This window comes from Colobus angolensis, unplaced genomic scaffold (assembly GCF_000951035.1).
Source record: "Colobus angolensis palliatus isolate OR3802 unplaced genomic scaffold, Cang.pa_1.0 Scaffold596, whole genome shotgun sequence".
Taxonomy (NCBI): Eukaryota; Metazoa; Chordata; class Mammalia; order Primates; family Cercopithecidae; genus Colobus; species Colobus angolensis.
Window position 1 is genome coordinate 305,117 of NW_012119554.1, and position 25,867 is coordinate 330,983.

The 25,867-nt window shown below is 41.7% G+C and overlaps 1 protein-coding gene across 2 annotated transcripts in view; it reads left to right on the plus strand.

The window, feature by feature from the left end:
• Positions 1–25,867, plus strand: part of VPS13D (vacuolar protein sorting 13 homolog D (S. cerevisiae)) — a 281,733-nt gene that overhangs the window by 66,872 nt on the left and 188,994 nt on the right. For both annotated transcript variants that reach the window (XM_011962545.1, XM_011962546.1), the window contains exons 24-33: positions 641–823; positions 5,866–6,088; positions 9,747–9,957; positions 12,695–12,866; positions 13,054–13,166; positions 15,345–15,557; positions 19,300–19,565; positions 20,725–20,858; positions 23,065–23,220; positions 24,999–25,209. In XM_011962545.1, the coding sequence (XP_011817935.1) occupies positions 641–823; positions 5,866–6,088; positions 9,747–9,957; positions 12,695–12,866; positions 13,054–13,166; positions 15,345–15,557; positions 19,300–19,565; positions 20,725–20,858; positions 23,065–23,220; positions 24,999–25,209 (1,882 nt within the window). The remainder of the gene's footprint in view (positions 1–640; positions 824–5,865; positions 6,089–9,746; positions 9,958–12,694; positions 12,867–13,053; positions 13,167–15,344; positions 15,558–19,299; positions 19,566–20,724; positions 20,859–23,064; positions 23,221–24,998; positions 25,210–25,867) is intronic.

Consider the following 25,867-nt stretch of genomic DNA (forward strand, 5'->3'; position numbering starts at 1 on the left):
ACACACACATACACACACACATACACACACACATATACACACACACATATATACACAGACACACATATACACACACATATATACACACACACACATATATATATGTTCTGTGGTTTTTGGGTGCAGTCATAGTCTATAAAATGTTTAATTGATTTTTCTCTAATTGTTGGTTTCCTATATCATTGACTTATGCTTTTTATTTTCTTCCTTCTACTTCAGGTTTAATTTACTTTTCTTTTTTCAGCTGCTTAAAGTGGAACCTTTCAATTTCTGATTTTTAAGTCTTCATTGCTTTCTAAAGTAATGGTGTACATTTTTCTCTAAGCATTGTTTTAAGTGTATCCCACAAATTTTAATGTATTATGTCTTCCTTATTTTAGTGAAAATATTTTTCTATTTCCCTTGTGATTTCTTCTGACCTAGGGGTTATTTAGAAGTGTGTAGTTTATTTTCCAAATATTTGGGGATTTTCCATTATCTTGTTACTGATTTCTAATTTAACTCCATGGTGGTCAGAGAATGTGCTCTGTATAATTTTAGTTATTTTATAAACTCATGAAACTTTTGGGAATGTGAGGTTATTTGATGGTGAAATTAAGGAATTAATTATCCTCTGAGTCAATTTTCCTTCCTCTTTCAGGTGAGAGATCAAGCTCAGCGCTGTTCACGGGTTCTCCTGGATATTGAAGCTGGTGCTCCCGTTCTCCTGATCCCAGAAAGTTCCAGATCAAATAATCTGATTGTAGCAAATTTGGGGAAGTTGAAAGTCAAAAATAAGTTTCTGTTTGCTGGTTTTCCTGGCACATTTTCCCTACAAGATAAGGTGAGCATCAGTATCCATTTCCTTTTCTGTTCAGCTAGTATTTGATCACTAATGGAAAAATTTGTATGCTGCTGTAAGATGATCCGTAATTGCTATTACTTTTGTAGGGTATGTGCTTGAAGAATTTTTTTTTGACATTTTATTGACTTTTCCATTAACCTTATGAATTGAGGTAGTGTAAATTGTAACTCTTAGTAACTGTAGGTAGTAACCTGTTTTAGCAAACAAACCAATGGAGTCAGCCTTCCATCTTTTTATAATGCTTTCTTTAGATAAAAGCATTCCTTCTATAATATGAATGTTTTAGACTCTGTGGCTTTTTTCAGAGGACATGATTGGCCTGTGGTTTACTTGAAGCCATTTAAAAATGTCTTAATAATAACATACAGTATATTGCTTTTCAGTTTTAAGTTACTGTGGCACCTTTTTTTTTCAACTTTTATTTTAGATATGGGGGTATATGTGCAGGTTTGTTAGATGGGTATATTGCACCCAGATAGTGAGCATAGTACCCAATAGGTAGTTTTCCGACCCATCCCCCCCACCCCCAACCCTGCTCTAATTGATATTAAACAAGTAAATGTGTTTTCCGGGGTTTTGTGAGCTCTCTTAGCAAATTATAGAACCTCAGGAGGGTATCTGTTGTTCTCATATTTATGTCCATCCACGAATACTCAAATGTTTAGCTCCCACTTACAAGTGAGAATATGAACATGGGGCATTTTCTTTTCTTTTCTTTTTTTTTCTTTTTGAGACAGAGTCTCACTCTGTTGCCAAGGCTGGAGTGCAGTGGCGCCGTGTCAACTCACTGCGACCTCTGTCTCCTGGGTTTAAGCAATTCTCCTGCTTCAACCTCCCAAGTAGCTGAGACTGCAGGCACCTACCACCACACCTACTGAGTTTTTATATTTTTAGTAGAGACGGGGTTCCACGGTCTCAAACTCCTGACCTCAGGTTATCCACCTGCCTTGGCTTCCCAAAATGCTGGGATTACAGGCGTGAGCCACCGCGCCCAGCCGCATTTGCTCTTCTGTTCTGCATTAATTTGCTTAGGATTATGGCTTCCAGCTCCATCCATGTTGCTGCAAAGGACATGATTTCATTCTTTTTTATGGCTGTGACTTGTGCATTTCTCGGAACAGTGTTTGCAGGTAATTAGGATGAGGACTGTCATTTGTGTTTTACGTTAGGGGAAACTAGGATTCTTTGAGAATAAACAATAAAAATGGAAACCCCTAGTAATTCACAGACCCTTAAAGCTGAGAGGACCTTTTAGATGGTCTGATTAGTCCCCCTTCATCCATTTTTGCATTTGAGGAGACCGAGTGACATTTCTGGAACCAGAGATGAGGCCTTGTCATTCCTGGTACGTGTTTTCATCATTCCTTGCTGGTTTCCACAGCAGCTCTTCAGTCTATTTGCTTATTCCTTGCAAACTCGTTTTAGTGTGTCAGAAAAGCACTGACTAAAATTCCCAGCTACTTATGCCTATTTTTAGTGTAATAGCTAATAACATAGGGAGAGAGATGGCCTTTCGAGATGTATGTAAGATTTGATTGTAAGATTTTAAAACTGCCAAAAATAGCAATACATAGCTGCCATTTGCTGAATGCTTATTACATATCAGCCAGTGCTGTGCTCTTTACATGTAAAAGGAAACAGCTCCTAATGCTTCTGATACCAAATGAGTTGGATTTTCCCCCATACTAACCATTTTCCAACTGTGAAGATACCAACTGGTCTATAATTTAATTATGACACTAACCACTTGGAATTAGGGTAAGACCCCACAGGTCCCTAAAGACTGCTCCCCACTCAGACACCAGTCACAAGTCCAGGTCTCCTGTACATCTGACAGACTAGCTATAAACTTGGGGTTCCCACAATGCCTCCTGAGGTTCGGTCATTTGCTGTAGTGGCTCATAGAACTCAGGAGAACACATTTACTGGTTTAGTATGAAGGCTGTAATAAAGGATACAGCCAGATGAAGAGATGCGTAGGGCGAGATCTCGTAGCTTCCCAAACATAGGAGCTTCTGTGCCATGGAATTGGGGTGCTCCATCTCCTGGACTGTGGATGTATTCACCAACCTGATAGCTCTCTGGACCCCATTGTTTAGGCTTTTAATGGCGTCCCCATTACATGAGTATAATTAAATAAATCATTGGCCAATTTTGAGTAGACTCAATCTCTAGCCCCACTGCTCTCCCTGGAGGTCTGGGCACTAAAACTGAAAGTTCCATCCCTCTAATCACGTGGTTGCCCGTACTTCTAGCAACCCCCATTCTAAAGCTATTCAGGGGCTTTTAGCCACCAGTTATCTCATTAACATACACAAGGACATTTTATCACTCTCGAGATTCCAAGGGTCTTAGAAGCTCTTGTGTCGGGGACTAAGACCAAATACAGTCATGGTCCCTTAGCTACAGGGAGCTACTTGGGAGAATGGTGCATCCTTAGGTGATTTCCTTGCTCTGTGATCATTGTAGTGTCCTTACACAAACCGAAATGGCTTAGCCTACTGCACACCTAGGCTCTATGGTATAGCCTGTTGCTCCTGGACTACAAACCTACTGTGCTGTACACTGTGACTTGTGCATTTCTCGGAACAGTGTTTGGAGGTAATTAGGATGAGGACTGTCATCCTAATTGTAACACCATCGTAAGTATTTGTGTATCTGAACATATCAAAATATAGAAAAGATTAAAAAAATACTGTATTATAATCTTATGAGACCATCATAGTATATATATATGGTCTGTAGTTGACTGAAATGGCATTATGCAGTGCATAACTGTGTTTGTTTGTGGTAAATCTTTACTTTGAGGCCGTACTAAAATTTTTAGGAGGAAATCAGTTCTAGCCAGAATGTGTGACCAAGTTTACCAGGATCATTTTTGTTTCTCTATCCTTCCTAAAAAGGTAATGGACTGAATTTCCTTATCAGATATATCTATAGATGGATCTACCAGCAGACCCTGAAGTTAGCCTTGGCAGAAGAATTGCCAAAATACTTAAGAGATTTTTGCAAAAGGGTTCCTATTTTTTAAGCCAAATAATAGCACAGAGTTTGTAGTGTTTTAATGAAAAAAATTTCCCTGTATTTGTTTTTGAGGATTTGATTTTAAGTGGCAGTGCATACAAGGACCGCTTTTTCTTCAAGGTATAATGTGCTTTTTTTGCAACCTGACTATTCTGAAAAACCTTATGGGATTCAGCAGTCAATTCACATTCACATGCTTAAAAAAGAAAATGAAAACTAACCCTTTAAAATATCTCATTACTTGAGAAAGCCTGCTTATTAACTTTTTTTTAGTGTTTGAATTACTTTCCTACTGTGTAAAGAAGTTGTTCTTAAGGCCCATTAAGAAGAATTTCTTTCTTTTTTTTTTTTTTAGCCCTCACTAGTACTTTCTTGGTGATCTTATTTTATATCCTTAAATCTTAGAAAAACTATCTTACTAGGTACCAGTGATTGTTCTGTAGAATTCCATAAGGGTTGTTTGGAGTGTGTCTCTTGTTCAAGTATTTGTAACCAGATGAACACATCTGTGAAGTTTACCTCCCCATGCATACAGTTAAATATAATTGATTACAGTCTATATGAAGTGAATAATTACCTTCTTCACCATCCATCACTTTGTATTGGCATTTGCCCTTGAATACATTTGCATGTGTGAGGTTTGTCTAATATGCATTCCAGTGGTTAAAGAACAGGAAATAATCCTGAAATCAAAGCTTGGAGAGGGGTTATTTGCCCTTGAGTTCCATGACTCCTGTGTGTTTGGAATTGTTTTACGTAAATCCATGTCTTAATGAGTACAAGGTTGAGTTTTTTTGCATATGCTTTCATTTCATTTTTCTCAACCATAGCTTATGCTTAAACCACAATTTCTAAGTCAAAGTCTTTCAAAAGCTTTGGGTTAATCTTCTCAAACCACTGATTTATTTAAACCAACTACAGAGAGGATGTAGAGATGAATCAAATGAAAGGGCAACAAACACTTTACAGAGTTTAAATAAACTAAGCGAGAGGGAAAGGTTTTAATGTTGAAATACTTAAATAATGACATTTACCTATTAATCTGCCTTGAAAAAAAAATTGCAGAAAGCAAGAACTAGTTTCTTTTACTTGTAATTACTACTTGAGAGAACTGTGAAAGGGAGCAGTGTTTTTGTATTCTTTTCCAAAGCTGAGAGGAGTCAACATAAAAGGCAGCCCTAGAGGAAGAGCCATCCTTCCTCTCCTCTCAGATGCAGTTGAGAATGGCATGATGGGAACCATGATGCTATGGGAGCCACGCAGACATGTAGCTCTGAGGCCTCCATGAAGAAGCCCTGGGAAGCTTAACTCAATTATTGAATTGTTCTGGTGAAAAAGATTTTCCTCTGCTAGCAATTAACTGAATGAAGGTACTAAGTGTGTAAGAAGAGTAGTGTTTTCAGTAGAATTACTGAATCTATTTTCTTCTCTGTTAGCCTTCCTAATTTGTATGCCCTTGAGCAGAAACATCATAGGAATGGCTGACCTCTTTTGTTTTCCATTTTGTTTTCATTTCAACAGTTACTTAGATGGGAAATGTAAACCCATGAGGGGAGACGTCTAGGAAGTGCAAACACATTGGAGCCATGTTGCCATTAGATGTCTTTTCTTAGAACAATATGCCTCTCCCCAACAGCAAAGCAGTAAGCTATCATATAGCTGAGAGACTTGCTTTTGCTGCATTTGACCTTGATTAAACCACTTGAAGCAATTGGCATCTTCACATTTGCTCTTGAGCCAAGAGATGGTATCTTCCTGCAGAAGTTTTCAGCAAGTATTGAACTATGTGTAACATCTCTGCTGATAATTTTTTGTGGCATGATCCTGGTAGCCTCTTGTTTATGGGATCTGGGAGGCCGAGGGAAGTGCAACTATTAGAGTCTTTGAAGACCCTAGGGACTGGGATAGGACTTTGGAGATATTAAAGATAGAGTCTCACCACCAGTGCTCCCCGCTTCCCGTTTCCTGCATTCTAGTTTTATTTTGTTTCTTCCCAGGAATCTGTGCCTTCAGCTTCCCCGACAGGTACTCCCAAACACAGTCTGAGAAAAACGACCAGCACGGAGGAGCCCAGGGGAACCCATTGCCAGGGGCAGTTCATGATGCCTCTTGCTGGAATGAGCCTGGGAAGCCTGAAGAGTGAGTTTGTGCCCAGTACCTCCACCAAGCAGCGAGGGCCGCAACCCACACTGTCTGTTGGCCAAGTGTCCAGTAGTCCAGGTAAAAGAGGAGAAAAGCCGCATAATACTGAAGGTGGGGAAATTCACAGGACTGTTCAGGAACCTGAGTGGGGGGCGCGCATTGTGTTCAAGCAGATGTTAGTGAAGAGATAGCATTTCTTTAACGATGATTAGATTTTGATTTTGCTTTAGAAGGTTTAAGAGTTTTCGGTGTCGATTTATCATTGGATGACTTCTATAGTAGGGTTAAGTTAGCAAGATACAGTGTAATTAAAGCGATTTTTAGATAGTCTATTAGGACTTTTTTCTTATAGGTGAAAATAGTTGCCACCAGCTAGTGATAGTATAAGTAGAAAGAGTCCTGCGTCCTTGCAAGCCACTAATTCTAAAAAATATGAAAGAACACATTAAAAAATATTAGCGTAAATTAGGCAACAACAGAAATGCTGTAGCACAGTGTTTAAAAGACATGAATCATCTGGTTATTGGTGTTCTTCTCTCCAATATAAGAATTAGTCATTCCAAATGAGAGCATTATTTTGGAGGCTTTTCTGGTTTTATGTATTTTTTTTTCCCCTTGAGACAGGGTCTCTCACTGTTTCCCCAGTGTTGTAATCATGGCTCACTGCAGTATTGACCTCCTGAACTCAAGCGATCCTCCCACCTCAGCCTCCTGAGTAGCTGGGACTACAGACATGCGTCATCACACCCAGCTAAGTTTTTTTTTTTTTTTTTTTTTTTTGCGTTTTTTGTAGAGACTGGGTTTCACAATGTTGCCCAGGCTGGGACTTAAACTCCCGAGCTCAAGTGATCCTCCTACCTTAGCCTCCCAAAGTGCTGGGGTTACAGGCGTGAGCCCCCGTGCCCGGCCTCTTTTCTGTTGTTAAATGTGTTCTGGATGAGTGATGCACCCCATAGGTGGGAGTTGCTCTGAGCTGCTAGAGAGGGAGCCAGAATATCATGAGCCGCAAAGATCAGTCCAGTGTGATAGGACTTTGCAAGATGCAGGACACTAGTTGAGAGAGGCTGCTGAGTGTCTTGTTACACAGATTCGAAGAATTGTTAGCTCTCTCTGGTACCTTATAGTCCTACAGGTGACAAGAAAGTGGTTTTAATTATGTTGATCATTCAACAAAATAATTTTCATCACCATAGTAGTAGTTGTGAAACACTATGTGCCAAACATTGTGGTGCATTATTTACATTAATTATTTTGTTCACATTACACTCCTGTAGGGTTTTTTTTTTTTTTGAGATGGAGTCTCGCTCTGTCGCCCAGACTGGAGTGCAGTGGTGCCATCTCGGCTCACTGCAAGCTCCACCCCCTGTGCAAGCTCCACCCCCTGGGTTCACGCCAGTCTCCTGCCTCAGCCTCCCGAGTAACTGGGACTACAGGCGCCTGCCACCACCCCTGGCTAATTTTTTTGTATTTTTTAGTAGAGATGGGGTTTCACCTTGTTAGCCAGAATGGTCTCGATCTCCTGACCTCGTGATCCACCCCCATTTCACAGATGAAGAAGCAAAGGCTTGCAGAGATTGGGTAATCTGACTTGCCCAAGGTTATGTAGATAGTATTGGAAGAGTTGGACTATGGATTTTGGCAGTCTGACCCCAGAACCGAATTGTGACTGAACATGATACTGCTTGCCAGTCTGTCTGCATGCACTTTGAGAGCACAGAGAGGGCTGCACCTGAGGGCCACTCAGCACATGCTGCCTACCGCCACTGATGTTATGACATCCGTGATGACTAGGAACAAGGCCAGTCTTACATATGTGTCAGTGGATGCCTTTAAGAAGTGATTTGGGATGTTTTATAGAAAGAAGGTCTCTTTTTTAATAGTATTTCTCCTACTAATTTGCTATTTGTTTATGAAATTTCACTATTAATGATATATTGTCTTGGATTAAGACAGTGGTTTTCACACTGTTTCCGTATAATCCTAGGATTCCATAGCAGTACCCTAGAGCAGCAGTCCCCAACCTTTTTGGCACCAGGGACCAGTTTCATGGAAGACAATTTTTCCACGGACAGGGCTGGGGATGGTTTCAGGATGAAACTGTTCCACCTCAGATCATCAGGCATTAGATTCTCATAAGGAGCACATAATCTAGATCCCTTGCTTAAAATCTAATCCCACCACTGATCTGACAGGGGCTAGGGCTCAGGTGGTAATGCTCGTTCACTTCCGTCTCACCTCCTGCTGTGAGTACCCGTCCGTGGCCTGGGGGTTTGGGACCCCTGTCCTAGAGAATCTCCAAAGCCTGCTTCATTCCCTTTCCTTACCCCTTTTTACCAGATCAATTCTACATTTATCTATTTCATGTATTTATCAATGTAATTAACTAATACAAAACTCATTTTTTCAGTGCCCACTTCATGCCAGGTGTTATAATATTTTATTCCCTAGTATATTAACATGCTGTTAGACATGGCTCCTCCTACAGTGCTACTTATAGACTAACGAAAAAGACACTGAGCATTTAAATATTGATAGATGATAGTAAATGTTATCATGGGAAAGACAGAAGAAGAGAGAAGACTGAATTTAGATGAGATGGGAGGGCCGTGCCACTTGTAAGGCTGTTGAGGCAGCAAAGAGCTTGGCATGTTGGGGGAAACAAAGGACAGTAAGCCTGAGGCTTAGTGAGCAGGAGAGAGAATGGCTTGAAATGAGCTTGGGAAAGAAGGCAGTGGGCTTATGCCGGGCCTTGTAGGGATTTGGGGGAGTTTTACAGAAAAAATTTTTTTTCTTTTTTCTTTCTTTTTTTTTTGTTTTTGAGATGGAGTCCTTGCTCTGCCCAGGCTGGAGTGCAGTGGTGCGATCTTGGCTCACTGCAACCTCTGCCTCCCGAGTTCAAGCCATTCTCCTGCCTCGGCCTCCTGAGTAGCTGGGATTTGGGCGCCCAACACCACCCCTGGCTAATTTTTATATTTTTAGTAGAGACTGGTTTCACCATGTTGGCCAGGCTGGTCTTGAACTCCTGACCTCAGGTGATCCGCCTGCCTCAGCCTCCCAAAGTGCTGGGATTATAGGTGTGAGCCACCGCACCGGCTTACAGAAAGAATTTTGGATTAACCATAGCCAGTAAGTGTATAAAAGAAGTGAATGTTATGGACTGTTTATTTTTTTAAGGATCACTCAGGTATTTTGTGGGGAAAATGGTTTTGTGAGGGCTAGAATGGAATTTTATAGGTCTAATGGAGGAGAGTTCTTTTTGGTCTAGGCAAGAATGAAGGTGGTTTGGATCTGGTCGGTGGAAATGGAAGTGGTTACATGTGGCAATATTTGTTTGAAAAAGGAATTTTAGTGCTGGGAAAAGTTTGTAAACCTTTTGGTAGCATTGTGTGTAGGGAGGGATTGCATAGGAGTTAGATTTAGTCATCAACCTCCCCCTGCTAGCCTCAGTTGTCACAGTGTGGGCATGAGACACCGAAGAACTGTGACGCGGTCTGTGCTTGGAGTGGAGGCAGGCGGGCAGGGTGTACCGGGCACATGGAGCTTTGCATCAGGAGGTCTGGCTGCCATAGTGGAGACTCCTGGACAGCCAGTTTTCTGAGTAGTGGACTGCGGGGGGAAGCAGGTAGCTGTAAACATTTTCAAAGACAGAATGAGCTTTGCATTTTTTATTTGTTTAGGGCAACCCCTTTTCGGGTCCCCTTTTCTTCATTACCTCTCTTTCCTTGGGTCCTTGTAGAAGACCATGTCTGCCTGCTGGACTGCATTGTTGTGGATCTCCAGGACATGGACATCTTTGCTGCAGAGAGACATCCAAGAGAATACTCCAAGGCACCAGAGGACCGTAGTGGAGATCTGATCTTCCCTTCCTATTCTGTGCGACAGACAGGAGGAAGCCTCTTAACCGAGCCTTGTAGGCTGAAATTGCAGGTGGAAAGGAATTTGGACAAGTGAGTGTGTGTGTTTTTTTTTTTTTTCCTGAGATGGAGTCTCGCTCTGTCCCTCAGGCAGGCTGGAGTGCAGTGGCGCAATCTCGGCTCACTGCAACCACCACCTCCCAGGGTCAAGTGATTCTCCTCCGCCTCGGCCTCCTGAGTAGCTGGGATTACAGGCACATGCCACCGTGTCTGGCTAATTTTTGTATTTTTAGTAGAGATGGGGTTTCACCATATTGTGGTCTCAAACTCCTGACCTCAGGTGTTCTGTCTGCCTCAGCCTCCCAAAGTGCTGGATTACAGGCGTGAGCCACCATGTCCAGCCAATGTTTTGTATCTGAATAACTGTCTATGATAAGTAGAATCTTAATGTGGAAATCAGTGCTATTAAGTTTGGAAGAACTAGTTATTCACTTATTTCTTCATCTATTTAACAAATGTTTATTGAGTCCTACTATGTGCTGAACATGAGGGCTACTATGATGAAAGAGAAAACTAATTCCTTTGAAGTCACTTGTGTTTTGTTGAGGGATACTGGAAGTTAAGTAGATGATTCTAATTTAGTATTTGATTTGATCTTTATATTTTTTGTTTTGAGGTGGAGTCTCGTTCTGTCGCCAGGGTGGAGTGTAGTGGCGAGATCTGGGCTCACTGCAACCTCCGCCTCCTGGGTTCAAGCGATTGTCCTTCCTCAGCTTCTCAAGTATCTGGGACTACAGGCACACTCCCCCATGCCCAGCTAATTTTTGTATTTTTAGTAGACATGGGGTTTCGCCATGTTGGCCAGGATGGTCTTGATCTCTTGACCTTGTCATCCACCTGCCTTGTCATACCCGCCTTGGCATATGCACATGGTGGCTTACGCCTGTAATCCCAGCACTTTGGGAGGTTGAGGCAGACAGATCACAAGTTCAAGAGTTCGAGACCAGCCTGGCCAACGTGGTGAAATCCTGTCTCTACTAAAAATACAAAAATTAGCCAGGCATGGTGGCGTGCGCCTATAATCCCAGCTACTTGGGAGGCTGATGCAGGAGAATTGTTTGAAACAGTGGGGCGGAGGGTGCAGTGAGCTGAGATTGAGCCGCTGCACTCCAACCTGGGTGACAGAGCAAGACTCAGTCTCAAAAAAAAAAAAAAAAGAAAAACAGCTTTATTATTTGTATAGGGCATGATTTTGAATCTCTTTTTGGCTACTCCCTTCACAGTTCTTGGTTTGGGCAAGTCATTTAATGTCACTTTTTTAGTTTCTCTCTGGATTAATGATACAACTTAGCTGTTCTCACTGGGATGTTTGTGTTTCAGTCTTACGTGTTATTCAAGTGCTCCCTGGCTGGTGTTCAGTTATGGTTGGCATGGGCTATATTTGGTTTTACTGGCTAAGCAGTCTTAAGAGGAGCTTCATTATTTAGAAATTGAACACTTTGTTTTCTTTTCAAGCAATGCTTTCCCCCCCGCATAAAAAAAGCTTTCCTACTCAGCTTATCTAAACTTTCCCCACTCCCATCAGTGTTTCTGTGCAGATAATTGTACTCTGTTAGGCCTGATAGAAGGTGATGCTGGATGCAGGGTGTCCTGTCAGTCTCACACCACACACACAGCAGCCCGAGATGGCACCTGGTCAGCCGTCTCCGTTTTTCTTTGTTATTGCATCATTGTCTTTTAAAATTCTGTTGTATGTCAGCTTTTCTCTGCAGACAGAGTAATTTTTTTTTTTTTTTTGACAGAGTAATTTTTTACATACCTCTGCCATTTCAAACACTATCCCTCTCTATACTTACAGCATAGTGTCTGTAGGATTCACGATGCCCAGTTCACCCATGGGAGGTTAGAGAAAGCTTTTTAGTATTGAGATGAGGTATAGATGTGTGCCCCTCCCCCTCTTCAGCTTTACTTCTGTCCGTCCCAACTGAGATGATGAACCTATTCAGAGTTTATCCTAATGTCCCATCTGGGCTCAGTATGAAACACTGGTGTCTGCCTTTAGTTACCACTAAATCCAAAGAGTTAAATAAAGATCTTGGCATCTTTTCTTTATTGCTTTCCCAACTGTAATATTTAAGCTCTTTCTGAGTCTCATGAGGTTTTCCTTGTTAATAGATTAGTTAGTTAGCTCATATTAGGTTTAAGGATTTCCTTTCCTTACCTCCCTCTCTCCCTCCCTCCCTCCCTCTCTCCCTCCCTTCCCTCCCTCCCTCCTTCTCTCCCTCCCTCCTTTCCTCCTTCCTCCCTCCCTCCCACAGGGTCTCACTCTGTCACACAGGCTGGAATACAGTGGCACGATCACAGCTTACTGCACCCATGACTTCCTGGGCTCAAGTGAACCCCCTACCTCAGCCTCCTGAGTAGCTGGGACCACAGGTGCACACCACCACGCCCAGCTGATTTTTGCATTTTTTGTAGAGATGGGATTTCACTATGTTGTCCAGACTGGTCTCGAACTCCTGGGCTCAAGTGATCCTCCCACCTCAGCCTCCCAAAGTGCTGGGATTATAGGTGTGAGCCACCACACCTGGCCTGGTTTGAGGATTTTCTAAATGTAAATTTTGGGAGAAAAGGGGCTTTTTATAGTTGAAGCATGACAGTCGTATTAACTTGTTTCATTTGGAGCTTCAGGAATTTTTGTCATTGGAAGTAGGAATTACCTACTTGATAATGTAGGTGAGTACACTTTAGCTCCATTATTTGGGTGTGAGCTATGTCAATGTTAAGTTAGTGACTTGTTTGTGTAAGTGATCTTTTTTCTTTTTTATAGAGAAATAAGTCATACTGTGCCAGATATATCTATCCATGGCAATCTCTCCTCAGTCCACTGCTCTCTGGATCTGTATAAATACAAGCTGATCCGCGGCTTATTGGAGAACAACCTGGGAGAACCCATAGAGGAATTTATGCGGCCTTATGATTTACAAGATCCAAGAATTCATGTGAGTGAGATCTTATGTTCTTCTGTAACTCTCATAGTCTCAGCTGATGGTCACCCTGTGTATCTATTCCTCAAACTCACCCGGAGAAAGAAGGTGGAGCAACAAGCAAATTAGATTTCTTGGCGTATTAACCTCTTTTTAGGTTGGCATCATCAGCTATGGATTGACGGGCATTTTCCTTTTGTAGACTGTTCTGAGTGGAGAAGTATACACTTGCATGTGCTTCCTCATTGATATGGTGAATGTAAGTCTGGAGCTTAAAGATCCAAAAAGAAAAGAAGGTGCTGGGTCCCTAGCCAGGTATGCCTTTAATTATATTATTATACTGTTAGTAATAGTATCCAAATAATACACATGTTTTGCATTAACACGGAGCAGAGGTTGCAGAGTGGTGGCCCGCAGGTGGAATCTTGTCTACGTTGAAAAGTTTAGATGCATTGCTCTGTCAGTCAACGTTGGTTAGGTTATGCTGTAGTAACAGACAACCCCAAATTATCAGTGGCTTAAAACAGTGAAGATCTTTTTCTGCCCCATACTGTGTGACCATTGTGGGTCTCAGGCTGCTCTGCTTGTTATAGTCGCTTAGGGTGACAGAGCAGCTAGTGTTTTGATGTACCAGAGAGAAAAACGAGCTCTGGACTTGTTTTGAATGGCTATTAAATGCTTTGGCAGAGTTCGTGGAGCTAAAATGTGGTCCCACACAGGGTGATGGAGTCAGGAAGTCCTGTCTTGCTGTGTGTCTGAGTAGTTACGGGGTGGGAGATGCAGAACCACTTGATGTGCGACACTGATGCCTTGCTGGCCATTTTCAAAGTTAGGGTCTGGGCACAGTGGCTCAGGCCTGGAATCCAGCACTTATAGGAAGCCAAGGCAGGAGGATTGCTTGAGGCCAGGAATTCCAGACTGGCCTGGGCAACATAGTGAGAGACCCTGTCTTTACAAAAAATTAAAAAACTAGCTGCACATGGTGGTGCATGCCTGTAGTCCCAGCTACTGAAGAGGCTAAGGTGACAGGATCACTTGAACCAGGAGGTTGAGGCTGCAGTGAACCATGATCACACCACTCTACTCCAGCCTAGGCGACAGAGCTGAAACCTGGTCCCCCCCGGCCCCAAAAAAAGTTGCAGGATTTTATATAAAAGGTTTGTATTTAGCTTCTTTTGAAAAACTGAAAGCTTTGGCAATACTAGGTCCATGTTCTCACTTGGAAACATCTGGAAGCACAGTAGCAATTGCTCCCTTGAAATGGGACATATGCTTACCTAGTACTTCACTTATTTCTGTCACTTCCTTGGTCAATATAGATGTATGAATTCATGATTACTGGTGTTGAACTTTAAAGAGTGCGTTTCATACTTAATAACCTTTTCATTTTGATCTCTTATCAGCCCTGTAAGCTGGGCATACATCACTCGTCTTTTCCAGATAGAGTTTTTATGGCTAGCTTATGGTCGTATGACTGGGAAAGTGGTTTGGCATTTGAAAACAGCACTTCAAGGCCAGTAATTCTCTGCTGAAGCACTCTGTCTTCTAGTTTGTCTTTCTGTTGAAAGTCCACCATGGTCCGTACCTAACTCAACTGATGAGAGCATTGGTTACTGAAAGTGTGGTCCCAGATTGGTGGTCTTGTGAGCCAGCAATTTTATTCTTTCCTTTTCTTTTATTTTTATTTTTTTATTTTTTTTGAGACAAAATCTCTCTCTGTTGCCCAGGCTGGACTGCAGTGGTGCTATCTCGGCTCACTGCAACCTCCACATCCCTGGCTCAAGTGATCCTCCCACCTCAGCCCCCACAAGAAGGTGGGACTACAGGCGTGAACCACCTCACCCAGCAATTTTTTGTGATGATTGGCTATGCCCTTAGTTTTTCTCAATATGGAATAATTCTGCATGTATTGTCATAATGGTAGTGAGGAATTATGAATTCCTCATTGCAGCTTTCTCTGTTATAAAAAAATGATGGTTCCAAATGCATTTCCTCTTGGTAGATTAGTTGAATTATTCTCCATGTAAAGAGCATTATTTGTTCCCAGTACACTGTAACAGTTTTACATAAACAGTTGGACAGACACTGGAGAGTGAAACATGCAGGCAAGCTAGAAGCTGACAGATGAAGGCCCGAGGGACCCTTGACAGTCTTTGGGAATATACAGACTTCTTAGACTTCTGGTGGGTCGTGGGAATGATAACGGATCAAGAATATGTTAAACATGTGGTATTGTTACTTCTCATGCATTTCCTATAAGCAAGATCATCATTTTGGAACTGGAAAAGTAAAATCCAAGGCACAGTGACACTTAACTCCATTTCGAGGAGTCTATTAACAAAATCAACAAAAAAAAACTCAGAATGAAGATTATTCTCCTTATGGGACTTAGATATATTTTTTATTTTGCTTTTGTTATCTCGAACTTACATACTTTTGTAAAATGGAAGACTTGTGTTTCACATTTTGCCTGCTTTCTTTTCTCTCTTTTAGATTTGACTTCAAGAAATGTAAACTGCTCTATGAAAGTTTTTCCAACCAAACCAAGTCCATTAACTTGGTTTCCCATTCCATGATGGCTTTTGACACCCGTTATGCTGGGCAGAAGACGAGCCCTGGCATGACGAACGTGTTCAGCTGTATCTTTCAGCCTGCTAAGAACAGCAGCACCACCCAAGGATCCATTCAGATTGAACTACATTTCAGGTAGCAGATCCAGACCCTTCTCTGCCTTTCTTTATGGAGACATTCCCTTTTGGGTCAAGTCTTTTTTGGCTTTAGAACATCAAAAAACCAAGGAATCGCTAGAAAGATAAACAGATAATGGCTTAATCAGTGCAGTGTACTGTATAGTAACATATTATTCCTATAATCTTGCAGTTTCATTTATTGGCCAAAAGATGTCTCTGTTGCCTTTAAAAATAAAGTAGTTCAGAATTGAGCCTTAAAATCAATCTCCTTGTAAACTCTAGACTATTTTAATTTGTAAAATGGCTTGGAGAAGGAAGAAATTATGCTTTTTTAAGGAAAAAAGTGCAAAGACTTCTGGTCTTTACAAATAATGGAAGGGAAGGTGGGCTTGACTTGAATTACCCGTTTATTCAAGTCTTACTGACTCATTATCCATGTATACGTAGTTTTTACCGTTTTGAATTGGGTTATATTTTTCTTTCTGGTATTATGGGAGGCAGTGTTGTGTATGGAAAGAACATATATTTTGGAATCAGACACATCTGGACTGAAAACCTTGCTCTCTCACTATCTAGCTATGTGTCTTCAGACAAGTTGTTTAGCACCTTTGAGCCTCAACTTCCTCTTATATAAAATAGAAAATTACCTATACCCACCACATGGGGTAGAGGTAATAATTAAAGTAATTCTGGCATATTGCTTGGCACAGTTGGCAGCTGTCATTGTTATTGCTGATATAACGTGTTATTTTATGATATACCATTTGCTGATGTTATGGCTGAACATAGACCTTAAAACTGAAAAATTAGGCCTGATCTAAAGAAGTCTTTCAATGAAAACCCAAAAAGGAGACTTTCCCTTCTGTTAGTGCTTCATGTCATCAGACATGTTGTTAAGTATAAACCACTAAGTAAAAAGATTGTGAAAAACTTTGTGGTTAAGCAAAAAACAGAACAAAAAGTCGTCAGGATTATTCTTACATGTTTCTGTATGCCTGACATTTCAATGTGCTGTTCAGAATTCCCCAGGGTTTAGGTTTTGTTTTGTTTTTCGAGAGAGGTCATGATTTCTTCATATGCCTTTAGGAAGTCTAGCAGAGTAGACATTTATACTTTTGTATGAACTTTAAAAAATTCAGGAGTAGGAATCCTAATTGCCTCTTATTGGGCCTTGCCATGAGCCAGGCACTTTAGCTATGCTTAGTGAAATCCTGACAAGTCTGCAAAGGGGGTGACTTCTTCATTTTGCAGTTTCCAAGTTAGAAACTTGGAGAAGGGTTAGTTCACTCTTCTAAGGTCACACAGCTAGTAGGTCAGGAAATCAGAGGTCAAACCTGGGTCTGTGATGTTAAAGCCAATGACGTTTCCAACAGGTTTCTCGTCATTGGGCTGATTGCAGTCATGTGATAAGATGGTTGCATTTTGCAGTTCATTTGGTTGAACTTTGAACAAGAGGCTGGCATCTGTTTGGTCCATCTGGAGAAACATTTCTTTTTTTTCTTTTTTTTTTATGTTTTTTTGAGACGTAGTCTCACTCTGTTGCCCAGGCTGGAGTGCAGTGGCACGATCTCCGCTCACTGCACCCTCCACCTCCCAGGTTCAAGCAATTCTGCTGCCTCAGCCTCCTGAGTAGCTGGGACTACAGGCGCCTGCCACCATGCCTGGCTAATTTTTGTATTTTTAGTAGAAACGGGATTTCACCATATTGGCCAGGCGGCTGTCAAACTCCTGACCTTGTGATCTGCCTGCCTCGGCCTCCCAAAGTGCTGGGATTACAAGTGTGAGCCACCACACCCAGCCGGGAAACATTTATTTTTGAGTTTACTTTATTATTATTAATCTGGCTTCCTAGACTGTCAGGTAGTTGTCTTCTTCTTACCATATTTTTAATATACAGGGGGCCTGGAAATATTTATGTATTATAGGTGTATAATTTATTGGAGTCAAATAATAAAGCCTTACCTTGGCTCTTACTAACAGAAATACTATTGTTAGCAAGAGGAGTGAAATGTTCTTTTGATGGGAATTTTTGAACGCCTTTCGTGTCTGAAGAAGAATTACTCTTCTGTTGGGATCTTGTGTGTCAAATATAAATCACTTCACAGTGTTTAAAGGCTTGAAATATTTTCCAGAAAAGGGATCCAACAGACTGTGACTTTCCAGTTAAATACAGAACTCTGACAATCTATGTTCAAAATGGGGTGGAAACATTTTACTGAGGGCAACATTTTTTCTCCGTTACAAAAGAGTAGAGTGTTTCTGTGAAAAATGCTGTGTCTGTAAGAAGGAGCCATGCATCATGATGCCCTTTTACTGGAGGCAGTGCGCCAGGTTTAGGAGAAATGAGGGAGCAGAGAAACCAGCCTTAGAAATATTTCAAAGTTAGGTTTTCCCAAATAGGAGTACCTTTTAGGGCAGGGAACCAGGTGCATGTAGTAGCTAGAACCCCAGAGTCTCTTTTGGGCTTACGGAACTAAGTTCAACCCAGAAAACCCCTTTGAAGTGCTCCAGCCCCTGTTTCTCTTGTCCTGCTCATCTGAGGCCTATCCATTAGTAGGCCGGGCCTGCTGATGTGCTAATAGGGCCTGGCCGAAGCCCCTGCCTGCGTCATGGTTTGAGGTCAGGCCTGAGAGTCCCCTTTGGGTTTTCACTTCAAATATAGACTTTGGAGTAATGGCAACTTGTCCCCCCGCCCCCACCCCAACTCTACCTCTAGATTGCTTAGAGGACATTTATCCCTGGTAAATGTCATCTTACTTGTTCTCCTCTGGCCAAAAGATCTGGGCTGTCAGGTCAATTTCAACTAGAGAAACAATCTAGTACTAGTGTGTATAAACTTGGTATTATTTATAAAGAAGTGATCCTGGGTGTCGAAGAAGGAGTGCCTCATTGATCTTCTTGAAATAGCCCATAGGGAAAGAAAGTGACATTTATCAAATATCTGCTATGTGCTTGGTGCTTTATTTCTTATCATATTAATATTCTTCATTTTATAAGTGGGGAGACAGGCTGAGCAAAGGTAGGTGACTTTCTTAAGATAACACAGCTCGTAAATGGCAGTATTTAAGTCTGCGTCTCTGACTTCAAAGCCTGTGCTCTTTACCATAGCAGAGTTTCTTGACCTTAGCACGACTGACGTTTTGGGTCAGATAATTCTTTATTATGGGGCTGTCCTGTACATTGTGGGATAGTTAACAGCACCCCTAGCCTCTACCTATACTGCATACTAATAGCAACCCCCTCTAGTTGCAATTGCAATTAAAATGTGAATTAAAAATGTCTCCAAGGGCCCGGTGCAGTGGCCCACACCTGTAATCCTAGCACTTTGGGAGGCTGAGGCGGGAGGATCACTTGATCCCACGAGTTTCAAATTACAGTGAGCTATGATTGTGCCACTGAATTCCAGTCTGGACAACACAGTGTGACCCTGTCTCTGGGGGGAAAAAAAAAAAAGAAAGAATGTCTTCAGAGGAGCAAAACCATCTGACTGAGAACCTCTGAGCTATGCTATCTGTGCTGCTTTCTTATAAAATGTGCCTTGCTTAAAAATATGATTAATTTATTACACTGAATGTGTTATTAAACCAGTAATACACTGAATGTGTTATTCAACCAGTGTTCAAAGTTGACTGATACTCAAAGCAGACAGTTAGAAAATACTGGAATACTACCTGCCAAAACCGAGCAACACATTTGCAGGTTATTGAAATACCATGTTTCTTTTTTCCTATTTAGTTTCTCCTGTCTTCTTTTTATAGATCTACCAAGGATTCCTCCTGCTTTACAGTAGTTCTCAACAATCTCCGTGTGTTTCTCATATTTGACTGGCTACTGTTAGTCCATGATTTTCTCCACACTCCCAGTGATATTAAGAAACAAAATCATGTTACTCCTTCTCGCCACCATATCGCTAGCAGCGAATCTGCTATAGTTCCCAAAACTGTGAAGAGTGGAGTAGTTACCAAGCGGTCTTCCCTTCCTGTGTCCAATGAAAGGCACCTGGAGGTCAAGGTCAATGTAACAGGTGATTATATGTCAGTGTGATTCATTGGTGCTTAGTTTGGATGTTAGACTCAATATCTGTGTTACAGGATGATTTCTCTTTTGCCTCCCATTTTTCACATGAGCACTTACACATTTGCCTCTTTTACAGACCTGAAAGCATCAGAGGTCTTGGCCTCTATTTTCAGGTGGGAGCTGCCTGGCCCACTGAAGGCTGTGGGGTTGCTTGTCCCTGCCCCCTGCCTGCCTAGTGCTTGTGCCTGGCCCGAGTACCCGCCTGGGCAGCGGTCTTTTTTTTCCAGTGTACGGTCTGTCTTCAATTTGCTGTTTGATCTTTAGGGCCTTAGCAGATGTGGTTTATGGAGTTTAGGCAAGTTTAGTATGTGAAAACCTCAGTTTTGAAGATAAGTAAGTGAGGGGATTTTTATTTTCATTACAAAAAGAATATTTTTCTTTGTATAGATGGATTTACTATGGCTTTTGTTGACTAGCGAACTCATCTAGTATGTCTGTATGTATTTGTGTATTTATTGTTACGTTTCTGATACCTGTACCTGCTTCTCAATGATTCTGATGAAGCTGGCTAGCACAATGCGTTTTACATGAGTTCGGTTACAAAAGCTTGATCTATATATGGTTTTTGATAAAAACAGTGTAAAGCAGAGTGAATTTACTATTAAATATATACAAATAACTTGAAAACTTACCGATTTCAAAAATCTCGACATTAAATTGGTCTACGTTCTTTGTAAACAACCTTGTAAATAGCTACTTAGATGCATAGTGCCTGGCCAACATTAGTACCTGAGTCATCTTCCTGGAATTTTCAATCAGGTCATCACTTAGAGAAAGGATGATTTTGTGAACTGCTGAATATCTCCTAGGCCTCCCAGGAGGACTGGGGTGCAGTTTCTCTATCTAGTTTAGAAATATTCTAAAGAGAGAAATCACATCCCAGTCTTTCCTGCTGCTGCAGGGCTCTGTTGGCTTAGCTGCACATGGCCAGATGCAGAGTATTGGTTCAGGATGACGGTGTTAGTAAATGTCAGCAGACATTTTGCAGAACAAATCTTACTGGTTCATGTTGTAGCCTGGTGGAAATGTGCTGCCTCGTTTGCAACAGCCTCTGGTGTTTTCCAGCTTCCCAGCTCTGGCTTGATTGACAATGTTGTCCTTTCCAGGCACGGAGTTTGTGGTCGTTGAAGATGTGTCCTGCTTTGACACCAATGCCATTATTCTGAAAGGCACCACAGTGCTCACCTATAAGCCCCGGTTTGTTGATCGCCCCTTTTCGGGAAGTTTGTTTGGCATCGAGGTAAGAAGTCTATGTGTTGATCACAGCACTGCATGTTGGCTCACGAGAAAAGCATCTGGAAGATAATTTTACCTCTTAAACTTTCATTAGGGGAAGTAATTCATGGAATTGGAAGACCCTTGCCCTCCTCTCCTGTTTGTTTTCTCCCCAAATCTCCCTAGCTATTCTAATGCATGAATTCAGTCTCCCCGTGTTAGGCTGTAAATATGCAGAGGGCATTTGCCTCTTTCTCTTACACCCTTTCTTCCTCAAGAAGTTCAAGGAGACTTCTTCAGTCCCCACTGCCCTGTTTGGCCCCTTGTTGTGCCCTCTCATTCTGCAGACCTCATGCATGAAGGTGAGGCCGTAGGTCTCATTTCCCCTGCATCCCCCTCCTCACCTGGAGTGCAGCCCTGTGAAGAGCTAGGGCTTTGGGAAGGGAAACCTATTTATACAAAGTGCTAAGGATCTTATATGTTATCCTTTCAGGAATACCTGATCTATAAAAGGGCAGCTCTGCAGAGTCCTGCCTGGCTGAAGGGAGCGCATGGATAATAGTGGTGCTTTAGGCTCTCATGTCATCTCATGAAGAAGATAACTTGTGCTGGAGTGGCCTTTGTAGCTCGAAAATGCCATTATGCAATGTTAGGCCAAAAGTGCTTTGTCTCTTGTTAAGCCATGCGGTGTGGAGACAGAAGGGGAACCGTGGCAAGTTCTTGTTTCTATCAGATGTTTGTACTTGACTCATGTCAACTCACATTCCCCATGCCATACTGTTAGCATACTTGGTCAGGGTTCCTTTTGCTTTATGATTAGACTTTTCATGCCCTTTTCTTTCCAGTGGTATTGGTCAAAGTTTGAATGAATAAAATTTATTTTCACTGTTGGGAGTATGTGGTTTATGGTTTTGAGACAAACATAGTGGAATAAGACCTGTAGGGACTCTACTTCTTGACCGCTTGTTTCTCTCTTGTAAAGAAACCTCCGTTTGAGAGGAAGGATTTGCATGCTGGTGTGATGTGAGTTGATCATGAAATTGTAATTCATCTGCCTTCCAAGCCACCACAATACTAGCTTTGAATGGAGAATCTTGGTGATTGATTAATGAACTGTCAGGTACAATTGGGTTTTGTGTAGCAGAAACCCCTGAAGGAAAAAGGAAAATGAAACATTTCTGCTCTAAAGTCTTAGGACAACTACATGGCAAAATATTTGAGATCGCTGGGAACTCCTTTCAGTCCTGCCTTTTAGACAGCACAATTGGGTCTGAATTTTAAGACCAGCTTGATAAATCATTGGAGGAGAATTTATAGCTTATGAATTTTGAATTTTGAATATGGCAAAGGACCTTGGTGTCACATGTTTTTCAATAGCACTAGGGTGTGCCCCAGAAAGGTGGTGGAGGGGGCGAAGGAGTAAGAAGGACCCAAGTGATTGCTGTTTTCTTTCCTCTGCGCTCTTCCGAAGCATGCAAAACAATTTGGTCCTAGAATTGGAGTCCTTTCTCCCTCTCTCCCTTCTTTCTCTCTCCCAGTCAATGTATTTATATTTTAACCTTTTATCATAGAACATTTCGAACATATACAAAGTAAACAGAATAATATCATGAACTCCATATGTACCTATCACCCAGCTTTAATAATGTTTTTATTTTTAATTATGAAAATATCATGGGGAGGGAAAATAACCTATCAGAAATCGTATATGATTTCTGTGGACATTTTGGTGTGTTTCTTTCCTTCAAGTTGGGGAGTAACATTATTTTGGGTTGTATTTTCACATAGTCTGTGTTGTAACTGTCTTCTTACAATCTGTGTGGTCTTTTTTGTCATTTTTTAAATGGCTGCAAATACTCCATTGAGTAGATGTGATATAACCTTGGCTGCTCTTAGTTTTTTTTAACTATTAAATAATGGTTTAGTGAATCTTTTTTTTTTTGCTAGTTCCTAGAGAGAAGTAGGATTATTGGATCAAAGGGTGTAAGATTCATAAGGCTTTTGGGATGTATTGCTAAACTGCCTTTTCCTCTGGGTGAACCACTGCCTGTGCTCTCGGCAGTGGTGGCGGGGGCGGGGGGCCTTACCCTTCACAGTATTTATTTCAGCAGTTGTTACGGGTCTTGGGATAACACATGGCCAATGGCTTCTGAGTTAGCCTCTTTGTGCTGGTAGTTGGACCCTTCCTCAATCAGGCATTAATTCTCGCCATATTGCATTTCATTCTCTAGGTGTTTTCATGCCGACTGGGGAATGAGCATGATACAGCTCTTTCAATTGTGGATCCCGTACAAATTCAAGTGGAGTTGGTGGGGAATTCTTCTTATCAAAATAGTTCAGGATTGATGGATGCATTCAATAGTGAAGATTTCCCACCTGTCCTGGAGGTAATGATGGAAAATTTGTGCAGTATGTTGATACCCTCTCAAATACTTTCCTATGCAGGCGCACTTATTTACTCTGAGCCCAACAACCTCTTTTTTTCTTTTTGAGATGGAGTGTCGCTCTGTCGCCCAAGCTGGAGTGCAGTGGTGCAATCTCGGCTCACTGCAGGTTCATGCCATTCTCCTGCCTCAGCCTCCCGAGTAACTGGGACTACAGGCACCCGCCACCACGCCCGGCTTATTTTTTGTATTTTTAGTAGAGATGGGGTTTCACCGTGTTGCCAGGATGGTCTCGATCTCCTGACCTCATGATCTGCCCGCCTCGGCCTCCCAAAGTGCTGGGATTACCGATGTGAGCCACTGCACCTGGCCCCAACAACCTCTTAGTTACCTTAGCACATACAGAATAAATATGACATTGTTTCTGTCCTAGAAGATCCTACAGTCTTGGGGAGGATAAAAGTCCTGAGTTGTCTTGTATAATCTTGAAGTTCTATAGAAGCTTATAGAAAGCAGAACTCAGCATAGGTGGGAATCTTGAGTGAGACTCCACGTAAGGTGGATTTGGGAGGAAGGGTACGATGTAAATAATCAGAGAGGAGGAGGGAGAGCATTCCAAATGAATAACCTAAATTGAGTGGAAGCAGGACGGTCTAACTAGAGCAAAGAACTATGTAGGGAAGTAAGGAGGATTTAAGGTGAAGCAAGGGAAGGCAGGCTTGAGAATTGGGCATTTGATTTCCTTGGTTGAATGGAGATAATCAGTCCATTTGAACGACAGGAGGTTAAAAGAGAAAAGCCATTCTGATATGTATTTGTTTATTTATTTAGTTAGTTAGTTTTTTGAGATGGAGCCTCGCTGTGTCGCCCAGGCTGTAGTGCAGTGGTGCGATCTCGGCTCACTGCAAGCTCTACCTCCTGGGTTCACGCCATTCTCCTGCCTTAGCCTCCCAAGTAGCTGGGACTACAGGTGCCCGCCACTATGCCTGACTAATTTTTTGTATTTTTAGTAGAGATGGTGTTTCACCTTGTTAGCCAGGATGGTCTCGATCTCCTGACCTCAGGATCTGCCCGCCTCGGCCTCCCAAAGTGCTGGGATTACAGGCATGAGCCACCATGCCCGGCCGGTCTTTTTTTTTTCCTCCCAGGAAAAAAAAAAAAAATTAATTAATAAAACACCATTTTCAGACATTGAGACAGCCATCCAGAGTGCTCATTTGTGCACTAGTCTGGTTTTGGTGTCTGCACTGCCTGTACCAGAGGTAGCTGTACTGCTCATTTCTCAGGAAGACTGGATTTCAGGAAATAGTGTCAAACTTGACTCATTTAAGCCATGTTTGAATAAAGAAGAGATAAATTTTGTTGGTTGGTCATTTTGTTTGAGAGATTTAAAGAATTAAATAGATCCATGCAAAAGGGATTAAGAAATGTTGCTGATAGGTGCTCCTTTCTCCCCCAGAGCCATCTTTGGTCCTCTGCTTTAATGATTAATATACTTGTATGAAAATCATCCTGCTGAAATACTAATTGCTCTAGTAATTATCCTAGCTTAGTATTTTTTACATGGTGCAGGTTTGTGACCATTTGACCTCCTAGTTGAGACATATTACCTTATGGTTATTAGTGCTTAATTTCAAGATCTTTTCAATCTTTTAAATGAGAAATTTGGTGCAGTATCTGTTGGACTTTTAGAACTTGAAATAGGAATTACATCTGTAAGTGATATGGATGCAAAACCAATGCAGCTTTAAAAAATTGCTACCTTTTTTACATTTTGTCAGATTCAGTTACAAGCCCTGGATATCAGACTGTCCTATAATGATGTTCAGCTATTTCTTGCCATTGCAAAATCCATCCCAGAGCAAGCTAATGCTGCAGTGCCAGACTCAGTGGCCCTGGCGTCAGACTCTGTTGGCAGTTACCTTCCAGGTGCATCTCGCGTTGGAGACGAAATCAGAGAAGGGACAAGACACACCTTAGATCCTGTCTTGGGTAGGTGTTTAACTATAAAACCCACTCAGTCTTGCTAATAACGCTTCTTCTTTTTGACTCTTAAAATTTTCTTTTGCACAATTAAATTGTTCAGAGTTTAATTGTATGTCATTCAGTATAACTGTAAGTCCTAAGTATGACTCTCTCAGTTTTTAAAATTGAAAGACCAACAAAACATCCCTAACCAACTACTCCACTATTTTTCCTCTTTCAGTTTTTCCAGAGTTACCTGGATAATGCCAAAGTTGAGTTTTAAGCTCTGAGAGTTCTCCTCTGAAGTTATATGAGTAACACTAAGTTTTATTTTTAAACTTTTATTATTAATTTATTAGTTTATTTTGAGACAGGGTCTTGCTCTGTCACCCAGGTTGGAGAGCAGTGGTGTGATCATAGCTCATTGCAGCGTCAAACTCCTGGGCCCAAGCTCTCTTCCCTCCTCAGCCTCCTGAGTAGCTGGGAGGGACTACAGGTGTGTGCCACCATGCCTCACTAAGTTTTAATATTTTTTTTTGTAGAGATGGGATCTTGCTATTTTTCCCAGGCTGGTCTTGAGTTCCTGATCTCAAGTAGTCCCCCTACCTTAGCCTCCCAAAGTGTCGGGATTACAGGTGTGAGCCACTGTGCCCACCCCTAATTTTAAGCCATTTAAAACACAGGG